General features: G+C 41.5%; 1 protein-coding gene across 3 annotated transcripts; it reads left to right on the forward strand.

Annotated features, from left to right (window-relative positions):
• On the forward strand, window positions 1–23,735 carry ppp1r9ala (protein phosphatase 1 regulatory subunit 9A-like A). 3 transcript variants are annotated; one of them, XM_041950538.1, is made up of 19 exons: window positions 1–55; window positions 673–2,737; window positions 11,501–11,633; window positions 11,902–12,022; window positions 12,390–12,494; window positions 12,759–12,894; window positions 13,821–13,979; window positions 14,128–14,181; window positions 14,550–14,779; window positions 16,243–16,339; window positions 16,434–16,560; window positions 16,770–16,921; window positions 17,416–17,725; window positions 17,813–17,870; window positions 17,952–18,023; window positions 18,431–18,632; window positions 20,240–20,356; window positions 21,396–21,584; window positions 22,440–23,735. In XM_041950538.1, exons 2-19 carry the CDS (start codon window positions 842–844, stop codon window positions 22,596–22,598), a joined length of 4,317 nt encoding a protein of 1,438 aa, XP_041806472.1. In that variant the 5' UTR covers window positions 1–55; window positions 673–841; the 3' UTR covers window positions 22,599–23,735. The 3 variants fall into 3 exon arrangements, with proteins under 3 accessions (XP_041806472.1, XP_041806471.1, XP_041806473.1); XM_041950537.1 differs by having other exon boundaries at window positions 11–146; XM_041950539.1 differs by lacking the exon at window positions 20,240–20,356 and having other exon boundaries at window positions 11–146.
• The last annotated feature ends 326 nt before the right edge of the window (window positions 23,736–24,061 follow it).

Here is a 24,061-nt window from a genome sequence, read left to right on the forward strand (position 1 = left end):
TCTGGAAGTGCGAGGAGGAGGCAGGACAACGCTGCTGGAGCGGGGAATGATGGCGGTGAGCAAGAAGAAGGGACAAGTTTGAGACAGTAAAAAGTGGGGCATTGTGGGCGATCGTTCGGCGCCTAACACGATGAAGCGAGTTGGAGGTGAGGGCCTTGCGAAGTTATTTACCTTTGCGCGGTGCTGTGTGCGGAGCCGGGGTTAACATTTTCAACGGCTCGCACTTGAAATGCCACAATGAATTGTTCAGACTGAGGCACCAACGCTCACGCTGAGCTGTTGGCCCAGTAAGTTTAACTTTGTTTCGCCTGTTTATCTGTGGTGCAGCGTCACCAACAACGCTAACAATGTCCGACCGATTGAATTAAGTCGTTACAGTAAAAGTTCGGTGCTGCTCGAAGTTACTTTCAAGCTTTACCTTTTCGGTTTAACGTTAGCTAGCGCCAGTCGTCAGATAACCATCGAAACGCGAACGATAACCTTCTAACTTAACAACGGTTGACGTTAACTTGACGTTACTTGAGATTCTTACTTTTAGCTTTAACGCTGTTTTGCATGTAGAAAGATATATTCATGTATTAACTCACTTCAAATGGCTTAACGTTAGGCATAGTGAGATAATGCTATCCGGTGTCTGTATTAACAGATTGTACTCTCCGTTTCTCTTTTTAGATGGCTTCGCTGTGAGTGTTTAGTTGAGACATCAGTGCTCCAGAGAAGCTCCGCCGGACCCATGGCACCGCTTGCGTAAAGTTGAGGGATAGTAGTTTACCAACAATCAGCGACAGTCTCTCCAAACCCGGCTTTTTTCCGATTGGGCTGCAACCACAAACAAGCAAAAATGATCAAAGCGGAAAGCAAAGGAAGCGAGAGGACCCTGAGGAGCGCGTCCCCTCACAGAAATGCATACAAATCTGACTTCCACGCTATTAAATGCTCCTTTGATGGGTCAAAATCCGAGGGCGCCGGCAAATCATATGCAAATGGCTCCAGTGACACCCGGGAGGACTCGAGGGGGAGGCCTTTTGGCACCAGAGTGAACAAGATAAAGAACATCTTCCTACAGATGGATGGTCAGCAACAGGAGTGCCAAGAGGGTAAAGTGACTTTAAAGTCTGACGTGCCCCAGGTGTCCCCACCAAAGGTGCAGTTTCCAGCCAACGCTCACAGAGTTAACTTCAACAACAGCGCTACAAGTCCAGAATCCCACAATTTAGATAAAACACCCAAGGGGGAAGATGTTGAGATTGACAAAGTGGCTTTGGCAGAGAAGTTTTCTGTGACCAGAAAACTCTTTGAAAGGGGCATCAAAGAGCAGCCTGCAGCTGAAAAGCAGTCTCCGAGCAGAGTGGTAACTCGTTTGTCCCTCGGAAGTGCCTCCGATGAAGGGAAAAGCACAAGGAGAGTGTCGGGATCCTCCGAGACTACCGTCAAATCAGAGCAAACTCCTACATCAGCAGTTGAATGTCGACCAGATGAGAAGACTGATAATGAGAAAAAGCATGTCTCTAGAGTGGCACTGAATGCAGGACCCATGTCCAAAAGGTTGGAGAATTATATGGCAGAGAATGACTCAGAGGACAACAACACAGCTGCTGCAAGAGGAGAAACGGTGTCTGCTAAACAACACAGTGCCACTGAACACTTACCTCCTACCTCTCCGACAAGGGACAGCTTACTCAAATCCACTACTCACTCTACACCTGTGACTGATGCCACTAACAAAAATGCATCCCAGGCGGCTTGTGTCATAAACAAATCAGCATCTTTGGGGACTAGTGTTGGGCTTAAGCCAACGTTCCCAGTTACCAATGCAGCCTACAAATCTGTTTCCCCAACAACTGATGTGACTCACAAACCCTTCTCACCAGAGCAAACAACCCCAGTTAGTCATGGCTACAAACGCTCCTCATCATCCAGTGATGGCTTTAGTAGGACATCTGTTGGTGGGGATGAAGGCAAGCCACATAGTCTGCCCCCAAGGGATGCGAAGCAGCCTCTTCCATCAGCTGGTGGTTTTCTGAACACCAACAGGGCTAAATACCCTGAAAAGGCCAGGAGTAATGACAGTGTGGTAGACAGTCCTACCAGGGACAAGCCGTCCAGCCAGACGTCATCACTGAACTCCAGGGGGGTGGGCATGGTACGGGCAGAACTTGTAGTGGTTCAGAATGAATCCTCTGAGAGTGAGGAGGATGAAAACGTTGAAGATAATGTGTTTGCAGAGCAGAAGATGCAAAGCCCCAAAGACCTACCAACAAACCTGAAAAGAACCTTTCCACCTGAAAAACAGAACTGTAACCCTGCTCATCATGTTGCAAAAGAGATGCAAAGGATAGCAGAGACCCTGGGTGAAGGGAGAGTCTTGGAGGACAATGATGAATTGGGGTTGAAAGAGGAGAAGAGGGAAGACGGTTCAGTCATGAGTCAAGATGGTAACACTAATCGTGAGGAAGATGATGAGGTAGCAGAGGAGGAAAGTGAGCTGGAGGAGCAGGTGGGCCAAAGCATCTTGGACAGAGCCTCACCAGTAGTGTACGGTATTGAGAATGCAGCATTTGTGGATGACAGAGATGTAGACCAGGTCCTCAGGGAAGAGGAGGAGGAGGAAGAGGAGGAGGAGGAGGAAGATCAAATGTATAGGGAGTATGACGACTGTTATGAGGTCCCTGGTCTGTCGGATGAGGAGGAGCCTCCCTCAAAGAGGAAAATCAAGTTCTCCATAGACCCCATTCTGGTAAGTTTTTTGTGTTGTGGTGTTTACATCTGAACTATTGCTGCTCAGCCCAAGCGCCTTAAAACATATTGCACAGCATTGTTATTATAAACCGCTGTCTGCATGATTCAGCAACTGTGTGTGACCTAGGTGTTTCCCTGCAGACACAAGACAAATTAGTGGAGGCTGAGAATGAATGCTTTTGTCAGGCACGTTGACGTCACAGCTGCTGCACTGTATCATCAGACAAGCTTTGTCACAGTTCTGAAAATCTAAACAATAGTTTATTTAATCTTAGTGACTTGGGAGGCATGTAGTTTGACAAGTTCATCTCCCGGTGCGTTAACCCTGCAGGAGATCAGAAGAGAGGAGAATTTTGGGGACGTGAGGGAGCTGCGTTGTTTGTGGTATTTTTGGAAATGTTGTTGACATTGCATAAGTGCTTGTGAAAGCAGCTGAACGAGGGCAGCGGTGAGATAGAGTCATGTGAAACTTCCAACTGTACAGTAAAAAATCATGGGCACCCCTGAGTCACTGCATTGCATGGGTATTTTTACTCATTCAGAGTGGTTCCCCTCTGTTCGTGAATCATGTTTTACACTCATGAGGGACTTTTCACTTCTCTCCAACATGGATTTAAGGAATTCAGGGATTTTGTTTTTAAAATGATCTCTTGTACAGACCATGGTTAAATTATCTTGGGTTATCCAGGGATGATATTCACAATTCGCATTTGATACATCTTCCAGCTTTACAGTTTTGTACTCTGAAATGATCTTCCAGCTGGTGAAGTCTCTTTTAGTATTGCCACACATCATGTGTTGTAAACATTGCTGGTGGATGTTTAGTGGGTGTGGTGGAAGTTAAGGTGATATCTTCTTCCACAGATATTCCACCATCGTGATATCTAAACAACATTTTGCTAAAGCAGGGAAAAACAAATCACTTCAGTGTGTTCCACATAGTTGTGAACAACTCAGTGTTTATCCAGGCCTTAAAATGCCTGTTATCTCAGGGTGTGGATCCCCCCATCCCAGTCCTCCTGGCAGGGGGTCCTGGGAGAGGGGACTAGAGGCTGACCTGGAGTGGAGGGGACACAAACAACAGTGTGCCTCCTCCGCCCAAAGCGCAGCTATGACAGAGATAAACACAGCTTTGTAGTTCACAACAATATACTAGACTATCTGTAGACTGTCATCTCTGTGTAGCAGTTCACATACTGCTCATAACAACCAAACTGAGAGGGAAACTTTATGCAAAGTATAAATTGCTGGCACAAGGTTGTAGTTGTTGATGTGTGAGCTTGTATCACTGTACAACCTCAGGGCTGATTGAAAGATACTAGCTGTGTCCAAATTTTTCATACTGCACCCTAATAACATGTGCTGTGCTGGTGTGGTAAGTTACTATCTGAAAGGTGAGTATGCCTATAGCAATGAAAAAATATTATAAGTGAAGCAGATCATCCTGGAGCATAGGACTGCAACCAACATTATTATTTTCAAGCAAGGTTAGTCTGACTTTTTTCCCTCAGTTAACCAATTGATCATTTCATTTAGAAAATTGCATTAAATGTACATACCCAAAAGGGCAAACTAATGTCTTCAAATGACCTGTTTTGCAAAACCCAAAGATTTTCAGTTTACTATAACATAAGACAAAATGCCAGTGTCATAGTTGAAAATCCATGTATGGTTAAAAAAAAAATTAAAGTATTTGCAGATTAATTTTGTTTTGACTGACTAATTGAAGAATCTACCATGATCCTTGAACCATTAAGATAAGTCGACAGTCCAAAAATGTCCAAGCATGCCTTTAAGTTTCCTTTTAGCTTTTTATATTGCATGAATGGGTGCATGCATTGGACACGCTGGAAAGAACACAAGAGATTTGTCTAAACAATGACATGTTCTTAGATTAAAACCATGCCGTCAATGTTTTGTGGTATCCATGTTGTCCAGTTAAGTCACACAAATGTCCCTCAGCCAACCTACCTGTGGCCTGCCTAACAAAAGCCTCCTGCTAGCACTGCATCCTTCTCCACAGTCTGCTAGTCAGAGCTGGCACTGGGATTGAGTGCACTTGAGTCGTAGCTAACTAGGAGGGAGGAAGTGCTTTGTGCTTCTGGCCCACAACAGATTAGGTCCCTACGTAACCCGAGTTATCTTGACAGAGAAGGTGTCCTTTGTGGAAGAAAGGTCCTCTCTGTGAAGTGAAAGAGTCGTCCACTTTCAACATGTATCACCCTTATCAGGGTTGTCACAGACACAACTGAGGAATTCAGGATTAGTGCACATTAATTTTTTGATTGTGAACACTCAAAATGTGCATTGTTAAAAGAAAATAGCTAAAATCACTGCATGGTGTTGAAAAAGCACTGCAGTTATTTCATACATTATGTTTTGTGAGAAGATTCCTTTGCATATATGCTAAGACAGAGTCACACTTTAGTAGGGCATTGAAATGCTGCATTCCCATTGCTGCTGTGTCAGTGTATAAGTTTGCTATCCCCTCTGGCTGTATAAATATTGCACCACTGCTTTAAATAAAATCTTTGGTCTTAATGAGAAGGTTGTTTCTTCTATAACTACAAATACAAAACAGGCCTGTAATATTAGATTTGTGTGTCTAGGCATGCGCTTATCCAGAGAAACTTCTAAAGAAGTTTGAATGTACTGAATTTGACTTTCCCTCTTAACCCTTTACTCTGGCAAAAAGCCAAGAGTTATTAAATGATTAACAATTTCTGCTGTACGTGTGTGTAATCTGCTTGGGGACAAAGAATGCAGTAATTTTCAGGATAGTTATGTGGGGTCTCTAGAGGTTGTCTTGGTATTTTGTGTATGATGTTGCATATGAGGACATCAGGAAAAGGAATCAAAAACCAGTTATGTCTAACAGACAAGAAAATGTCGGAAACCAGGATCTGCACCTGCTGCTTTGCCCCACCCATGCAGAGCCACAGGAAGTACCACCAGCAGTTATTTGTTAAGTGAACACATTGTCCCTTCTGGAGCACATAGGGTGTGGTAAAGAGTTGTTGAGTGCATTGTAACTGAAGAATTCAGAATTTTTCTCCTTTGATTGTTATGTTGATTGTTACACTTTCTACATCGGTCACTGTTCAAGCATAGATGCCCTTTTGTCAGTTTGGCTTCCAGTATTCCTGCAGCAAAACTTTACTCTCTGTACATGTTTCATCTTTGTTGGCTGGAGTACAGGTTTTAGACATTATTGTGGAACCAGATAACAATAGTTTCACGTTTGTCCTGAATACACACTCTGCCAAGGTAGGAGGTTTGACGTTCTGTATTAGGGGTGCAACCTTTGGCAATCGTACAATTCGTTTTGGATTCAGATTTGATTCGATTCAGAATCAATTCTGTTAAAGGGGTTCACTATGTCATGCTTGTAATCCAGTGAAACGTAATCTGAAATGTATAACTAGCAGTTAAACTTTGGCATAATGAAGGTCATTATGTCATTTTCTGGTCATTTTCTGACCAATCAGGAAAGAAAATGTGAGCATGCATCGTTTTTAAATTTAAATAAGTTGACTGCATTAATTTGAAAGCATGTTATAGTCCTTCTGTCTGTATGACAATAATGAAATTAAAGAGTAATTTACAGACCAACATCACAATCACAATTTTTTTCTTTAGAAAAAAGATGTGTCTGTTCTGAAAAAACTGAGCACTCCACAGCTTTGTTATATAGCTTTATAGAGGAGAACAGCTTCTCCAATGTTAGCTTCTCCAATGGTAGTTTGAGTTGGTCAGCTGATCTGGTTTGTTATGGAGTTTGGTGCTCCACTACACTAATGTCAGTTAGTCTCTGGGTGATGGGGTACAAAGTTTTCACAAAATACTGCACTTATGGTATGCAAAGTTAATTATTAAGTTATTAAATCTACATGCACCCAAAGGTTTTTGTAGTTCATCTTTGTGAAAATCCTGAGTTCTTCTGTCTGTATTTCATGTGATTAGTGAAAAGCAAAAGGGGGCATAGTCCATATTTTGACTGTAGTCTGTGTAGCCAACCCATCCCATATTGTTATGCTTTCCATTTCCTAAATGAGATGGGTCTTCTGCTGGCCAGAGGAATGCATGCGACTAGACTCCACCTTCCTGCAACCAGCGGACAGGCCATCCCCTTGTAGTATTTGACTTCCCTCCAGCCACCTGGGCAAGTGGGTGACTATCTGACAAAGTTGGGCAGAATACTAATGTAGTCAGCTCAATGCTGTCCTTTAATCAACTTGGCATGGATTGAGTCTTCAGCAGATTGTGTTTGCCTTAAACGCTCTCATTATGTGATTACAGACAAACACATGAGTGGATGCTGTGTGTTTTCCCTGAAAGTTGACAGTAGTTGTGTATTCGAGATTTCAGCAACCCTTGCAGGACAAAAGTAGCTTTTGTGGGCCATTACTAAACAAACCTGTTCAACCTGTATATGTTTGCAGTCCTTTGGAAATATGATTCCATCATGGCACTGTGCTCTTCTCAGACTCCACCTCTTCCTGCTACATTAACACTTAAAACATAAACATTGTTGTTTCAGTTACAGTCGATCAGAGTGAACTTAACCAAGTGTTAATTCCTAGGGCACAGAGACAGGAAGAACTGGATATATATTTTGTTCTTTTTCCTGGTGTGTTTACACAGGATCTAAAAACTGGGCCCCATGCCTTCTTCCCTAATTACTCCATGATCTGCGCCAAGCTGCCACCCCTGCCCCAGCTCGCTCTCACAGCGTGTTTTGATTTGTTGTCTTTTTGTAGGCCCGCTTACATTACGAGCTTCCCAAAGCAGTGGTCAGCCCTCGTTTTGCACTGGCAAGAGATCTCTCTGGTTTGCTTTTCCTCGCAGCTGCTGACTCATTTCCCACATTGGTATTCTGTTGTGGGGAGGGGAATGAGGGAATGATGGGAAGGGTTTCAGTTTGGGTGTGGGCATGTGTACATCTGTGCGTGTGAGTACACGTAGAGAGAGCAGACCACTGCAGTTCTTGAAGATGGATGAAAAGCCCACACATACTGCTGTGAGCTGGAGTTTGGGAGGGAATGGAAATATGATGATGGTATAGCAGTCTATTGACCCACATCACAAGCCCAGTGACCACAGTAATAATTAAGGGGCAAAAATTGGCATGAAAAGAATATGTTATAGCTTGTTACCTCCACCAAGGAGGTTATGTTTTTGGTTCAGTTTGTTTTGTTGGGTTTGGTTGTCTGGTTGTTGGCAGGATTAAGGAAAACTACTCGACCAAATTTTCGTGAAAATTGGTAGAAGAATGTAGCATGGATGGGACAAGGAAGAACCCATTAGATTTTGTAGCAGATCTGAATCACTGGGCTGATACAAGAATTACTTTTCACTTTCGTTGGCATTGCAAGATAGGGCGTTTGGCCTTGGCGGAATAAATGCCATGCACCTTAAAATCCAATAGATGGTACTTCAGTTCATTAGTGACGAAACATAGCCAGTTGTAGAAATATGATGACTTTGTGTCACAATCCACATTCACGGGTACTGGTAATCCTCTGTGATAGCTGACACATGTAGTTGCTCTGATTTCATACAGAAAGCAGTCATTATGTAGCACTCGGGACAGTGGTTTCATGGCAGAACCAGTGCAATTGCAACTTTTCTTTTTTGCAAACTAAGATGTGGCTATAGTAATGTAATTTTCAGTTTTTCGTAAATAAGAGATAAATTAATACTTAATTAATACCTCCACAGGGAAATTTTGAGTGTTACAGCAGTAAAGGAGATCTGATAAATGCAAGATATGATACAGTGTAATATGTAATATTATTGCTAATAGGGAATATTGATATGTGTTAAGAAGTACATAATAAATGCACAGCTGAGATGATGAGGCTTGAGCTAGGCACACATATATTTTGACATAATTCTACTAATTTTTGGAACTATACCCACATTATGTACTGTTGTGAAAGAGTGCACTATTGGCCTCAGTCTGCACTCCCCGAGTGCCTTTCTAGGTCTGAATAAACTTGTTAGATTCTTGGTCTTTCATTCTTGTTGGAGTCTCCCTGATCAACAGTTGAGGGTTTTGTTTCTGGCTGATGGTGGACTGGGCATGTGCTGAACAATAAAGGAAAAATTAGTGTTTTGTCTGATAAGTGGAGACAGTAATAATAGTGCACTGTGTGTACATCATGTTTGTGAGGGAGAGGCTCATGATGAGATTGATTTCTGTCTTTCTTGCAAAGAAAACAGTGGTTGAGTGATTAGGTTTCAGCAGAGAACAGAACATTGTTTGAAAAAGGCCTGGGAGTCCATGGCAACAGCAAAGTCAGACATGGGAGCTGGGGGGGAGGGAGTACAGGGGAGAGAAGCCAATCTGAATTGCTGCTACTCAGCTAATGCTGGGGCCAAGGATGCAGCGGTGCTCCCAATATTCAATTAGCCTACATTTTCAACCCTTAATTACTAAAGTCTCCAGCGTCTAAACTAAAAAGCATCTTTCATCCTTAATGAAATTTCTGTCTGCTCTAGTTCTGTGAATCAACTTTTAACTGTCTAAATTAGAAGTTGATAAGCTCTGTCAGTTGTATTTATAGAAGAGCTTTCAAACGTGTAGAATTGGTTTTAAGATGTAAGCAGGACAAAAATGTTTTGAGTAGCTAGTTGGTTATTTTTTAAAAATCTAATCATCAGTGCCATGTGCAGTGGCCTTGCCTTTGTATGATAAAGATAACCCCTATCTACCACTGGAAAAAGCACAATAGATGGGTCATAGATTATAAACTTGTGGCAGTAAGTATGTTCACGTATAAAAGGGAGGAGGAGGATTCAGAAGGAGGCCTCACTTGGGTTGATGGAGGGTCAAGGCCCCATGAATAGCATTCCTGCCTGTACCACAGAGCTGCAGTAGTGTGCATAATCTTCAAGTTTCTAATCTTCTTTCATTTGGTTAGAGAGGACACAGGAGAGGTGTACCTGCAGGTGTACCAAACCAGTTTTGTTTCCAAGATAACGCGTTACAATTCCACTTGAATAAATGTGTGTGAAAATCAGCAGGATGTTGTAAAACAGAAATAGCTGTAGTGATTCACTATGACAAATTGAACAGAGAGCCCAGCGAGTTATCCTGGAAGCTTACTGTCTGCACTGTTTTGGGCTGCGTCCAAAGGCTACATAGTGAGGAGACAGAGGCAGGGGGAGAAGGGAATCATTGTGGTTGATTCTTCAAGTCTTGACACGCTGCAGGATCTAGACCTCAAATTCTGTTGCCCGGAGTGGAAATGTTTATGTGATTACATCATACATCCTCATGGCAAAAGTCTCAATCCTATATCCTGTAGACCTACTCCTTTTTTTATTTTGTAAATTATCACCCCTTGTTGTTAGATAGGTTTTTTTTTAATTATGTTTACCATAACCTGGGTTGCACACTCAACATCACAGGAGTGATATCTGAACACAACTCAAATTTGTCACAGGGATTAGTGTCTCTTGAGATATGCAAGGTTGTTACACACCACATGACAGATTGGTGTTTGCGAGTAAGCCCATTTCTGTGTGTTTTGGTGTTGAGTAAGACTATATACACAATACGTGCAGCCTCTTGCTGTGGATTTTATTAGGCTCTAATAACACGCTTGGTAAATTATTTAATTCTGTAAATTCACCACATTTGATATCAAAGACTTGTGTGGTTGTAATCCCATGAGTGAGCCTGCTATTCAGAAAAATTATAATTCCCCTCTCATAAGAACAAATGATGATTCTTCGTCAATGAATGATGACCAATAAGGGGTTTATGTTACTCACCCACTGTTGGGTTTATCCCCATAATCAGGCATTAGCCCCAGATGGAGTCTGCTAAACTCAATGCTTTATATCTATAAACTAGTCTCTCATAATGGAACTCACTCTGGTTCTTCTCTCCTTGTTCTTTTTAGACCGTCTCAGGTCAAATGGCCAGTTTATTTTACTCAGTCAGACCTTGTTACCCGTGTTACTGATTATTAAGGGATTAGTTGTTTTTGTTTTGCTCTTTGATTGTTCTTTTTACTGTGCCGATGAAAACACTTGTCGCATTCGAACATTGATCTTTGCTACATCCACTGCTTAGCTCTCCCCAGCTGTGCCCTACTTTCCACACTGCTCGTGTTCTGCTTTATAATTCCAACCAGAAGACGGCCTCTGGGACACATCCAGTGCTTTGAAAGGTCTGCCTGCAAAGTTCACAACTTCTTAAAACTCTGATGAAAGTACTGAAGAGTTTGTCTCAGGAGTGCATTTTCTGCCTCACTGCTGTTGACAGATTTACATCTGTTCAAAAATTAGATGAAGATGCAAAAGATCCCCAGTAATTATGATGATGCACCCTGTGCAGTTAGATAAGTGAAGAAAATTCAGCTTCATAATCTCTGTCAGACACTATTGTGAGACCAGCAGCCACAGTTGATAAAGGAGTGAATTTCAATGTCAGCGGTCCAACTCATCATCAAAGGGCTCTGCTGTCCCTCAGCAGCTGTTACAGTGTGCTTCAGTAGTGCCCTGGTGCCATAATTTCCCTCATAAAGGGAATGTAATTCTCCCTCCACATGCAGTTTCTCTCAAATGAAGAATGTGTCCTTGTTTAGCCTTCCAAGATAAATAAGAACGACTCAACAGTGAAAATAATATGCTTAGGTTTGTGCGGATCCCATAGATATCCCTCAACATTAATCTGTCTATTGGTTAACTACTTGAAAAAGACATAACAGGTACTGAAGCTATGTACTTGATATTTTGACCAACACAGGTCTTCAGTACCTTCTCCAATGAGGAGTATGATCGGCGCAACGATGATGTGGATCCAGTTGCAGCATCTGCAGAGTATGAGCTGGAGAAGAGAGTGGAGAAGATGGATGTGTTCCCTGTGGAGATTGAGAAAGGTGGGTTTAGTAACACTGAAGGTAGATTTCTATGTGTCTTAAGCAACCAGTGAGAAACATTTCATCATAAGGGGGGCTAGCATGTTTTACAGTAATAACTTTGATTCTAACAATTTAGGGTTGTGACTTTGTGTCAGTTTTTAAATCAGGACTAATTAGGTTGACAAATTCTGTTAGCTCACACAGTTACTGATCTTTATACAGAAGTATCGAGCATAAACATTAAGCATATTTGCGTTTAACATTTTCACAATTTCTGTGCATTCAGGAGACAATGGACTTGGCATCAGTATCATAGGAATGGGAGTGGGAGCTGACCAGGGTCTGGAGAAGCTTGGCATTTTTGTGAAAACCATAACGGAGCGAGGAGCAGCTGAGAACGATGGCCGGTGAGTTAAAGCACTGAAACCTCCTTTTACAAGAGTCTCTGGTAATGTTTTGTATGCAACCCGAAACATGGCATGCACTCACTGTACACTACACCGCTACAACAGTTTTTAACATTACATTCTAGGAATTACTCATCCCCCCTGGGCCCAGTGACATACAAGACACAAACAACTGGATGTATTAATATCCTCCCGAGCAAGTCTCACTACGTCTGTTTCCCAGGCATTTTTAGATTTGTTTCGTTGCCAGCTGCATTGAGGCTACTGTATTTTTTTACCTTTACTACTATGCTGACGGCACTGCATAACTCAATGTGGAAATGCTTTGAAAACCTCTCTTTGTAATTACTGTCTTTTGTATCTCTAGCATACAGGTGAATGACCAGATAGTGGAGGTGGATGGTATCAGTCTGGTGGGCGTTACCCAGCTGTTTGCTGCGACAGTGCTGAAGAACACCAAAGGCACAGTGAGGTCAGCTCAAAGTCCATTTCATCTGCCCCTAAAAGCAACCTTATTGAAAAGAAATTAATCAATTCGAAAAAAGTGGTAAACAGTTGAATCTATTTTTTTGAGTCCAGTGGTGTTTTTTATCTTTTGAGTGAAAGAGGCAGCACAAAGAATGTTAATAATTTATCTTAAAGAAATTTAAAAAAAAACACACACACATCACAGGGATCTGGCCTCATCTGCATTCCATTATAGGGCGTGCTAACATGTAGTATCCTCAAACAACAGGTTCCTGATTGGCCGGGAGAAGCCAGGGACGCAAAGTGAGGTTGCCCGCCTCATAAGCGAGACACTCGAGCAGGAGAAGAACCAGCAGCAACAGCAACAACACTTGGATGACCCCTATGAACACTCTACAGAAGAGGTGAGTCAGCTGGTCATTAGAAAGCCCAGTCACTGCTCAATGTTATGCTCATGTTAATGTCACATGGGATAGATGATAGGAAATGGAAAGTGCGAGCATTCACGTTGTCAAGGTGGTTGTACGATTATTATATATTATACCATTTGTCATGGAAGGATAAAATACTGTTCACTGATAATATTTAACAATGGATTTTGGCTGATGTAAGGTGTCCGTATTTATCTGGTTTTCAATCACGTCCATGAGTGCCAATGTCGATATATCTGAGCTTCCAGGAAAAATCTGAGGTTCCGTGTTGTAAATATGTCTCAGATGTTGACACAAACACTACTTACAAGTCAGAAACTCATAGTTACGATAATGTCAGCACAACATTAGCCCCCTTGCCATGCCCTCTCCCGTCCCACTCTGCTCAGCCAGGACCAGGGTGCAGCTGGCTGTGAGTAAGCCATGTGTCACCATTCTGCTCTGTTGGAGGGTGTTCATTCGACCACCGCCTGTCTGCCAGGGTTGTGAAATATTTGCGTTCTGAAGTTCAAGCAGCCACAAGCCCCTGTTTTTACGAGAGACTGGGCAGAGAATATATGTGGGATTTACTGGAGCAGGCAAAGTAAGTGGACACCGTTTCAAGTGGCTCTGTGGTTATGCAAAGTGTGTGAGTAGGTGTGTTGATAATCTTGTTTACCACTGAGGATATTGCTCATGTTAATGTGTTCGAAGCTGCAGATTTATATAGCCAAACTCCTGCAGTGCCTCCCTGTGAACCAGCCCGCTAATGTTTGGTTATGATGTTACAATATTTCCCTCCAGGCTGCGGAGAACTATGCCACTAGGAGTGTTGTTGACACATCCTGAGCATGTACCTGAGCATGTAGGGCGTGTTGGTGTTTGCAATATGTGATGCCGTGCGTGATGTCATATTTCAGGAGGAGCGCTATGAGGAGGAGGACGGAGTAGATGAGAGGATTCTGGGCTCCAATTTCTCTCCAGGGCGGAACACAGAGGTGTTTGAGCTGCCTGATTCAGAGGTTTTGTTTATGCCGACCAACATGGACAGCTCTCAGATGGCCTTCAAGTTCAAAGAGGTATCACCCACATCATCACTTTCAATCTTATGTGATGTCAAATGTATATTAAAGTTTTAGTATTCTGTTTAGACAATCAAAGATGATTAATGACTCAGGGAAATGGGTGTAACCCATTTTTTTCTATTTTCCTATTTTTCTTCCTTAGCTGCAGCTCAAACACAGCATTGCCGCAGCTGAAATAAGTCAACTAAAGGAGAAGGTATGTTGAGGATGGAATTTGTTCTGTATTGTTTAAGATGTTGAAGATATTCACATATATACAAGAGAAATAGATGTGGTATTGTAAATATGAATGCATTGCCATTAACCATTAAAAATTAACCAAAACAGAAAATAGACTTTCATAAACTTAATTTTTAATTGAATAACTTTCATCCATCAGCAATTAAACTGTATATATGGCTCCTCTTGTTTTTTGAGAATAGTGTTTTCTTAGCTGCCTTTTGCCTCTGTGCGACCTAGTTCTTTCACATTTTCTATTTAATACAACAAGTAAGTCTGAGGCCAGTGGCCTACCTGCTAAGAAAATTCAACTTAGCCTACCAAAATAACACCATCTCTGTACAGCTAAGGGCATCTGAGGAGGACAAATCATTGTGGGAAGCCAGGGAGTCTGCACTGGAGCAAAAGATCGAGGATAGCAACGACAAAGTCCTGAAGTTGGAGAGTTACTGGCTGGAAGCCCAGGATCTGTGTAAGAGTGTGAATGAACAGTTATCTGAGACTCAGTCCCAGTATGAGACCCTGGACAAGAAGTACAACAAGGCCAAGAAACTGCTCAAGGACTACCAGCAGAAGTGAGTTTGTTTTGAGTTACATGGAACTGCACTGTCAGAGGGGTCGATGCTGTTGGATTCAGTGGTTTACTGAATGAATTTCTTTAAATAACACATCTAAAAACAACAAATGTTGACCAAAAATTATTTTATCTAGAAACTAAAAATAGACTTAGGAATTATTAGATCTGAATTTGTGATCAAGTGAATGGGTAAATGTCAAAATACACAAATTGCACAGAAACACATCAGATTAGGTAAAATAAGCAATCCTGCAGTCAACATGAGATTTGTTTAGACCCAAAAGCTGTTATGTAAAGACATCTAGGGATGGGATTTAAAAATGCATGTAAACGAGAAGAAGTAATTGGGACAAGTAGACTCTCCCACAGTCTGTTAGAAAACGTTTGTTTGATTAGACTTTAACTAGCAGCATTGAATGGAGAGGAGTGATTGTTCAGTTGACCATGGAGGCCTTCAAGGGGGTCAGACTTATAAACTGGTGTCCAACCATGCAGTTTCTAAGTACTTAAGGGGGAATGATAATGTCTAAATGACATGTAGTAGGCTTCTTGTGTCGTAAAACAAAGTTTACTGGTAATAAGAACTGCAGAGCATGGGGTTAAAGAGTCAGCTCACCCAAATCACAAAAGACATTTTCTCACGTACCTCTGGTGGTATGTAGCCATGCCAATAGTCCTGGTTTTATCTGCTGAGGTTTTGAGATGTGGTCTCTGACATTTCTGCAATCACACCAATACAATGTATTAATGGAAACTTTTTGTGGTGTTCAGAGTGTTGAATAATTACACTTGAAACGCTTTTTCCAGAAACAATGTCCTTGTTACTCCGTTTGCAGAATAACCATGAAAACTGTGCACAGACCTCACTGTAAATTGTTTTTTAAAATGTTTACAGTAATCTGCAAACCTCAGACATTAATCAGTTTCAGATGTCGTGAGGTTGCAGGTTATTGCGAATAATTACAACATTGTTTCTGAAAATACACAGCCACACTGTGGGATTTCTCAAATGTAATTTTTTTATGTGTAAACGGCATAAATGAAATTTCACTCACCTGAATTGCATCGGGTGGTGGATATCGTAGAAATTGGGGAACTGAAATCAAATCTATCTGCATGGACTGACACCAATGGATGTTTTTTTTAGTGATTTGGGTGAACTGACCCTTTATTTCAGAGGCATCATGGGAGGAGGGTGAGATAAGGCAGTGTAACATGGTTCAGTACTTTGTTTATTGGTCACTCAGTCTTGACAGTGCCATATTTTATGTTTAAACTCTGCTTTCTCCACCTAATAGAACAAGTTATATGGTTTAACCAGCTATAAACTCTGATTTTACATTTTGTGATTTTTGTAAAGAGAATATCTGATGGGGGACTTCAGTGGATTAGCGATAAACTGTAACATATTTACAAGCTAAAGGACTGATGGGAAACCACTTTTCCTTGTTTCCTCCCCAGAGAGATAGACTTTGTGAAGAAAGAGGAGGAGCTAAAAAAAATTCTGGATGAAAAGGACAAGTGGTACAAGGAGCAGCTGGAGAGCTTGCAGAGCAGGGTAAGACTCCAGTTCACAAAAAAAAAAAAAAATTTATACAGCCCAGCAGAGTTGTTAGAGATATTGAAATGAGCCTTTGTTGTTGTGTCCACAGATAGCTGCTCTGGAGTCCAGAGGGGCCTCAGTTGTGGAGTGTCACAGTGGTCAGGACTCAGCAGCAGACAAGAGATTAAGCAGCCAAGACCCAGTCACCAGCACGCAATCTGTTGACTCACTACTAGGTACAAAGGTTTACTTGAATTTAAAACGGAAGTACACACGTCACACTTTTACTGCGTGACCTGTAAAACATTGACAAACACATCATCACCTCCAATGACCCTGGTAAATAATTGAAACAGTGCACAGTGTCATCTGACTTATTATTTATATTCTCTCTCTCTGTCTCTCTCTTTCTCTCTGTCTCTCTCTCTCTCTCTCTCTCTCATAGAACAAGATTGGAGCGAGGTGGTCCCTGAGACTGAGCGTTTGGACACCAGTGCACACAGAGCTAAAGGCCTGCTGGCTCAGAAGGCCAAACGTCAGCCTCCATCACGCAACAAACTTAAGGAGAGTCTCACAGTGACTTCAAGTCACTCTCAGGTCAGCCAGCAACAGCCAATACTTACTTAACCAAAGTCCTGTGTTGTATTAGCATATAATTGGATTTAACAGTCAGCCACTTGAGGCCAGATTTAAGGTATAAAATGAAACCTGGAACCCCATCAAGACATGTTCACGCTCAAAATGTTATATTGGGAGTGAAAAATATGGTGATTTTCCCTTTTACAGAAGAAGCAGAGCACTTGTTAATTTGAATTATATCTAACTGTATATGAGCTGATGAGCTTTTTGCCTCCAAAAACAGTAAGTCACCTTTAATAATGATAAATTAAAAGCTATTATAATAGTAACACAATGTTGCTCTTGCAGCAAGAATTTTATTTATAGCCTCATTTTAGTATGAAAGTAGTGTGACAGGTGTGTCATGTACAGTGTGTGTACACAGCTGAGCCAGTCAGAGCTTTCTGTTATATACAGCTTCTATTCCCTCTTCCTTGCATTGTCCTTGTAAATAATTAGATTTGGCCCCACAGGAAACTGAAGAAGAGGAGGATCAGGAGGAGCAGGAATCTCCCAGGAGGAGGAGATCCATCCAGGAGAGCCTGTCCCTCCCAGTGCCTGTCTGCTATCCTGGGAATGGACAGAAGGATGATCCAGGAGAGACTAGAGATGGATCCAGGAACAAGACAGAGCTCTCCAGCAGCCCGTCCTTGTCGCCGTCACTGGGGGACAGTGTTGAAAGCAGCGGAAGTCCTTCTTTGTCCTTGTCGCCACATTCCCCCTCCGGATTCATGCGCAATGTCAAGAAGAGAGAGTCCAAAGGCAAGGGCAAAGAGCTCAAAGGTATGCAAGATGAAAATGTGATGGCTGCATTAACAGCACTTTCTGTTGCATTGACGACTGAGCCTGATGATTATTGTTTCATTTCAGAGGAACTAAATGAGGCCTCATCAGCAGGAAAACCTAAAAGACGATTTCCAGACTTTGGGTAAGTCTTCATAGTCATGGCTGTCATTTCTTTGTAAGTCACCATTTTTACACTAACAAAAATGTTGCTGGTCATCAACAGAGGCCTCCGGAAGTCAGGTGGCAAAGGAAAAAAACATGACAAGGAAGCGATGAGAGCGTCTTTGGACAGCAGGTACAGTACTGCTCAATTAAATTTATAACAATTCAAAGGTGACAGATATTCGAAATGTCTGTTGAGTTGTTCTCTTTCATGTTCTGTGAGATTTTTTACCGTTATCCATTGCTACACACATGCTGTAAGTGCTACAGATACGTGGCCAAGTTTCTTTTTTTAACCGCATTATTAATGGAAACATCACTCAAACAAGCAAGGGCTCATGTAGAGCAAATGGCTGAACTCCATGAAGACCAAGACCAGCTTTCTGACTTTCTTGTTGCCGAATGTTGTTTTTTTTCCCCTCTTTATCTGATGGTTATTACTTATTGACTTGCGTTTTTAATGCAGTACTGCTTGTATTCAGGTATAACATGTGTAAGCATGAATATGAATAACTCTTCCTCCCTCTCTCCACTGCTTAGGGGGTCAGCAGAGTTACTGGAGGAGTCCGGAGGGAACCTGTCTCCTGCAGATTCTATGACCTCCATCCCTACGTGCATGCCCTTCTCCTGGTTTGGAGACAAAGAGAGGGACAGAGACAGAGAGCCTTCGTCTTCCAGCAGCAGTCTGCCCTACACTGCAGCTGAGACCAGCAGTGAGCAAAGCCAGGATCGCAAGAATAAAGTATGTGAACTTTCTCTAACTTTAAGTGAAAATGAGCTCTGGAGAGTATTAGTATCCAGCACAACATTAATAAGATATTAGTCATTATAGTATTTAAAACTACATAAGTGAGATTGAGATATAACACCAGTGGGGTCACAAACCTGACCCCTCACAGTCATTGTGCTCTCACCACTGGTGACGGCTGTAAACCAGTCATCATCTGTCCTTCGTCATGATATATTTTCATCTTCAATGAAAGGGTAAAACTAGTAGACACGTGATGGGAGGCTCTTTCTCGACGCGTGCCTTCCTTTGACCAGTTCTCCAAATTAGCTACAGCAAAGGCTACCAAAAACAGATCCATATGTTAGCCATTAGAGGGAACTAGCAGTGAAGGATTTGGTGGCTTTTCAATGACTTTGCAGATAGCAGCTCATCAGATGCAACCAGTGAAACGCCTGGCTTACTGTCATACAGGCTGCGGTTGGGCTCGTGTTCCCACGATGCTGTTTAATGAGTTCAAGGCGCAGGCTGAACCGAGAAGAAGACAGGAATACTAAGAGAAAAGTTTGGGGTTTGTTGCTGTGTGTATTATGGTAGTATTTGTCAGTGCTTTGCTGCCTGGACATTTATTTCACTGAACCGTGTTTCCTTTAAACAGACAAATCTCTCCTGGTCCTCTTTATTCAGTCGCTCATTAGATTTGGTACAGTATACACATTTTGTCTTACCTTTAATTTTTAGACAACACAGTAGATTGATACTAACAAATGTAGTCCTGCGATTTGTAATATCTCACTTCAATACATCCTGTGAATAATTCACAGTTTCTTTTTTAATGGGTATGTGGTAGTGTTAAAGGAAACTGTTACCTAAATTCCCTTTTATGCACACTCAGAAAGCCATGTGGCTTGTATCAGAGGAAACAGATGAAGCCAAAATTAGTTGCCAGGCCTTGTTGCACCAGCTAATCAGAGGTTTGATCAGACATTTGCGTATAAAGTCAGCACGAACTGCTACGTTGTAACTAACATATATTGTGCAACCAGATGTTTTTACAGTGTTATTATCATACTACATTGAAATGAAACTGCACATGAACTTGCACATAGCTGGTGCAATAGCCTGCTGATCTGGACAGTATTTCCCCTATTCAAAATTTAACTCTGAAAAAAAAACACAGTTTAATTTTGTAAAACGATCACTTTGTCACAAACACTTCATCTCACTAGCATCTACTGGTTGAAAACATTACCCCATACCTGAAACGTGTGTGTTTTGCATTAGAAGTAGTAGTGTTCGTTGTTGTAGTTTAGAAGTTGTTGTAGTTTTGGTGGTGGATTGGTCGTAGTTCACTCACCCTCAGTATTGTGCTTCATAGTAGACACTTGATCTTCTGCCCTTCTTTCACACGTTGAAAATCAGTCACTCACTGCTCAAATCAATGACCTGGATTGCTGCCACAGTTTAACAATCATTTAACATAATAATTTGCGTCCTTTTGGAAACAGCACTGCACTCACCCTCACACCTGTAGTGTTGTTTGTTTGCCTCTCCCAGTGAAGAACTGTTGTTTGCTGATGTGTTACTTTAGTAAATGCGTTCCTTGTTTCCACTTGTTCCAGAGTTTTTCAGTCATAGATGATTCTAACGCTGCCAGTCCCAGTTCAGACATCTCTGGGTTAGTTGCTGAACCCAATCTGTCTGGGCGCTCGCACACTTTAATCTTCTCTTCCAGCGAGGTGAGTGCTCTCCTTGTTGCACAGTCACAAAAGCCGTGTGGGACGCCTTGATGCGGCTGAAAGGGGACATTCTCAAGCATGTTCTTTGAGCCTCCCCCCTTTTTATAGCTGAGATGAAACTGAATGCACAGGGAATAGAAAAGAGCTGCATGTGTGTGTGTCAGAGCTGTTTTGTTTTGTGTTAAAACAGGTCTTGTGGCTCAGCTTTTCTCAAGTCAGCTGTGATGTTAGTAGTTTGTACTGCTTCCTCTGTTAGAACAGTCAACCAGCGCTTAATGTTCTTTACAAGCTTTGGCAGACCACAGAACAATGTTGACTGCTCTGCTGCCTGCTCAGTGGTGTTTCAGCATCTGTTTTTTTTTCTTCTAATATTATAGTTTCTCAGTCAAACATACAGTATGAAGACACACATCTGCATCTGAGAATGTTGGTATTTTGCCATCCTTGCACGCTTGTTTTCTTAGTGGGAAATTTGTACACTGCAGAGTTTGGTCCAACAGAATTTGCACTACATGGTGTTTTTGTTTGTTGTATGCATACTCTAGTTAGCTTTACCTTTTTATTTTGGTCCCCCTGCTTTTCAGCAACTTCCCCACCTAAAGAAATAAATTTATAGAGATGAATTCATTTCAAACAGCATTTATTGATGTGCTTTTGTGAATGAAATGGCAAACATGATTAATTTCTGCATTTCCTCACTGTGCATTAGAAACATTGGTCCAAACAGTCAAAAACATACAGTACAATCGATGGAACCATATGGCTGTGGCATTGTTGGCAGAGATCAGTTATATATAGTCTTTGTCATGTATCTTTCCATGCACTAAACATGAGTAATCTTTTTCCTTTAGAGTACAGCAACATATGACACGACACAGTTATACACTAAAAGTCACAAGATGGTTGAACCCACTCAGAGCTTCAGAATCCTGCGCAGAAACTTTCAGAAAACTGCATCTGAAATCATTTAAGCAAAAAGTATGAAGTGTCAACGCTCTTACTTTCTAATATCTTTTTGTGTTATCTGTGTCCTCTGTAGACTTTGGATGATGAACCAGTAGCTACAGGAAAGGACTATCAGTGGCAGAACCGGCCTGTCTCTGAATGGACCAATCAACAGGTCTGTCACTGGTTGATGGGCATGAATATGGACCAATACACACCTGAGTTCACAGCTAAGGGAGTGGATGGCCAGCAGCTCTTGCATTTGGACAGTGACAAGTTGAAGGTAAGAAAAGAAAAGCACTTAATGATAATAATTTAACTTAATTACCTGTGTAATTATGGAATGATAGTATAAGGGGTAAATGATGTTTTTATCATATGAGGGCTCTTTCATTGCTGAAGTCATTATTTAATCAGGTCTTGTCAGCCTTTGACTGCCACCTTGTGGCCAGAAGTTGCAGCTAAAGAAGACTGATTCCCAGTTTATAATTTACAGTTTTGCAACATTAGAGGGGAAAATGAATATCAAGCATAAATGTGAGTGACAAGAATATTTAATTGGAATGATGACAAGACTACATATTGTTCATGTGTAGAATTCAGTCATTGTGTCACTTTATAAAACATTTTTTATTTTATTTTTAACAAACTTTTTTCAAGGAAATACTTTTCTAGGTTTGTGACATTTCTCACAGTTACTCCACCACATAAATCAAAAGGGCTTGTTTGGAAAAGGTCTCACTAAGTTGTCTTTCACAGCAACTTTGGTCTAGAGCCGAAACGATTAGTCATTTAATCGATTTGTCACTGCAGAAACTCATTGGCAGCAATAGTTATAATTGCTGATGAATCATTAACATGAATCTTTCAGCAAAAATGTCCTGGCTACAGCCTCTCAAATCCCACTTTAGTTTGCCTTATATGATACTGAATTGAATATATGTGTTTTTTCACTGATGTTTGGCTCATATTAGGCTCCGAGAACTTGAAATTTGGGGTACTTTTCGTTTTTTTGACAATGAAGATGAACTGATTAATTAAGGATGAAAATCATCAGTTGCTGCCCTACTGTGGCCCTTGTTGTAGAAGCATGGGTACTGTGTTATTCTGCTCTAAATCTGTGCTCTATTTCCTTCAGGCACTCGGTGTGTCAAGTCAGAGCGACCGTTCAACTATCAAGAAGAAACTGAAGGACCTGCGTAAGTCTCAGGAGAAGCTGGAGAAACAGAGAGAGAAGAAAGAGAAGGAGGTTCGACGCAGTGGGAGACTTCCAGTCAGCACTGACTCTGTCTGCTGAGGTAGCAGCTCTGCACTCTGAATCCATGCAATTCATAAAGTTCATCGCTAGCAGACCCATGAGAAGCCCTTTTTTTTTTTTTTTTTTTTACATATGTTTGGTGCCACGACATTCGTGCCACATGGTGTTAATGCCAACAACCAGAGAACAAGACTGCCAGGAGTGGACCGGGGCGGACTGAGGTGCCAGTTATGATTTCTGTTCATACTGTAGCATCCTGTTTCTCTTCTCATCACTGTTTCTCTTGAATATTTTTAACAAATTTCAGCTCAAACCATTTTAACTGAAAGATGGGGAATGTCAAAAAAGGTTGGGTATGTGACCAAAAAGGAATCCTAACATTTTTTACCACTAAAAAGCTAGACACTATAATTATAAAGTCTGTTTTCAGATCTAATGTAGTTGCTGCAGATCATGCACACACATATACCTATGGAAGTCAAGTGTAGACTGCTTTTTCCGCATTTTATATTTTTGCTAGTATAACTTGCCTGTTTCCATGTACAACTCTTTTCTTGCAGGAACGGTTATTGTACAGTTCAGATAAAAGCACTATATTTGTCTTTTAAGCTTCAATGGGCGACAAGGTTTTTAAATGTATAAATAAGTTTTATACATGTGCCTATTAACTGCATATTTCTTTTTTTTTTACTTAAATACCATTGTTCATTTTATACTATCTAAATTTTTCTACTAAGTAGAATAGCTCAGCCGTCGTTTTTGCTGAACGAAAAGCAACAAAAAAAATCAAGTAGGGACGAGGCGAATGCTGCTCCTGCTGGCCCTGACTCTGGGTGTGTGGCACTGAGATGGTACCAGACGCTCCATGTACAGTAAAGACACACACAGCATGCAGGTCTGCTACACGCACACCTCGTTGGTCCATTAGACGGTAAGATGTGCCCACGACAAGGACCTGTCTGAGTCGGAGCGCAGCGTCGTGTATGAATGTGAGGCTGAAAGATGAGTTGTTCACAGCCAAACCGAAGTGCTTCCTTTCTTCTTCCCAAGCATGACTCTATGTTCTGTATAGAATACGACATGTTGGACTGCAAGAAAATCATGTTTTCCTCACCTTCTGAGACGGGAGAAACATTTCTTGGTACAAACCGCATCAATAAACTAATTTTCACTTTAGGCCGTATGTTTGCTTCCTCCTTGCTTTCGTTAAATGCATTCACAGTGAGCAGCAGATAACTGTAAGCTGACATCTAAACAGTATTTATTACAGGACGACTGACACAATCCCACACAGTCGTCCTGTAATAAATACTGTTTTTATCAAACTATTTCTGGAGGCGTCCGTCCATCCATCCATCCGTCCCCCTCTCATAAATGCAGTATCTCATGAACGTCTTGAGGGAATTCTTGAGTTATGGCCAAAACGCATTTTTTGGACATAACTCAAGAATTCATAACATAATTATGATCAAATTTCACACAAAATATCTCAGAGGATAAAA

The sequence above is a fragment of the Chelmon rostratus genome, chromosome 13 (assembly GCF_017976325.1).
Source record: "Chelmon rostratus isolate fCheRos1 chromosome 13, fCheRos1.pri, whole genome shotgun sequence".
NCBI lineage: Eukaryota > Metazoa > Chordata > Actinopteri > Chaetodontiformes > Chaetodontidae > Chelmon > Chelmon rostratus.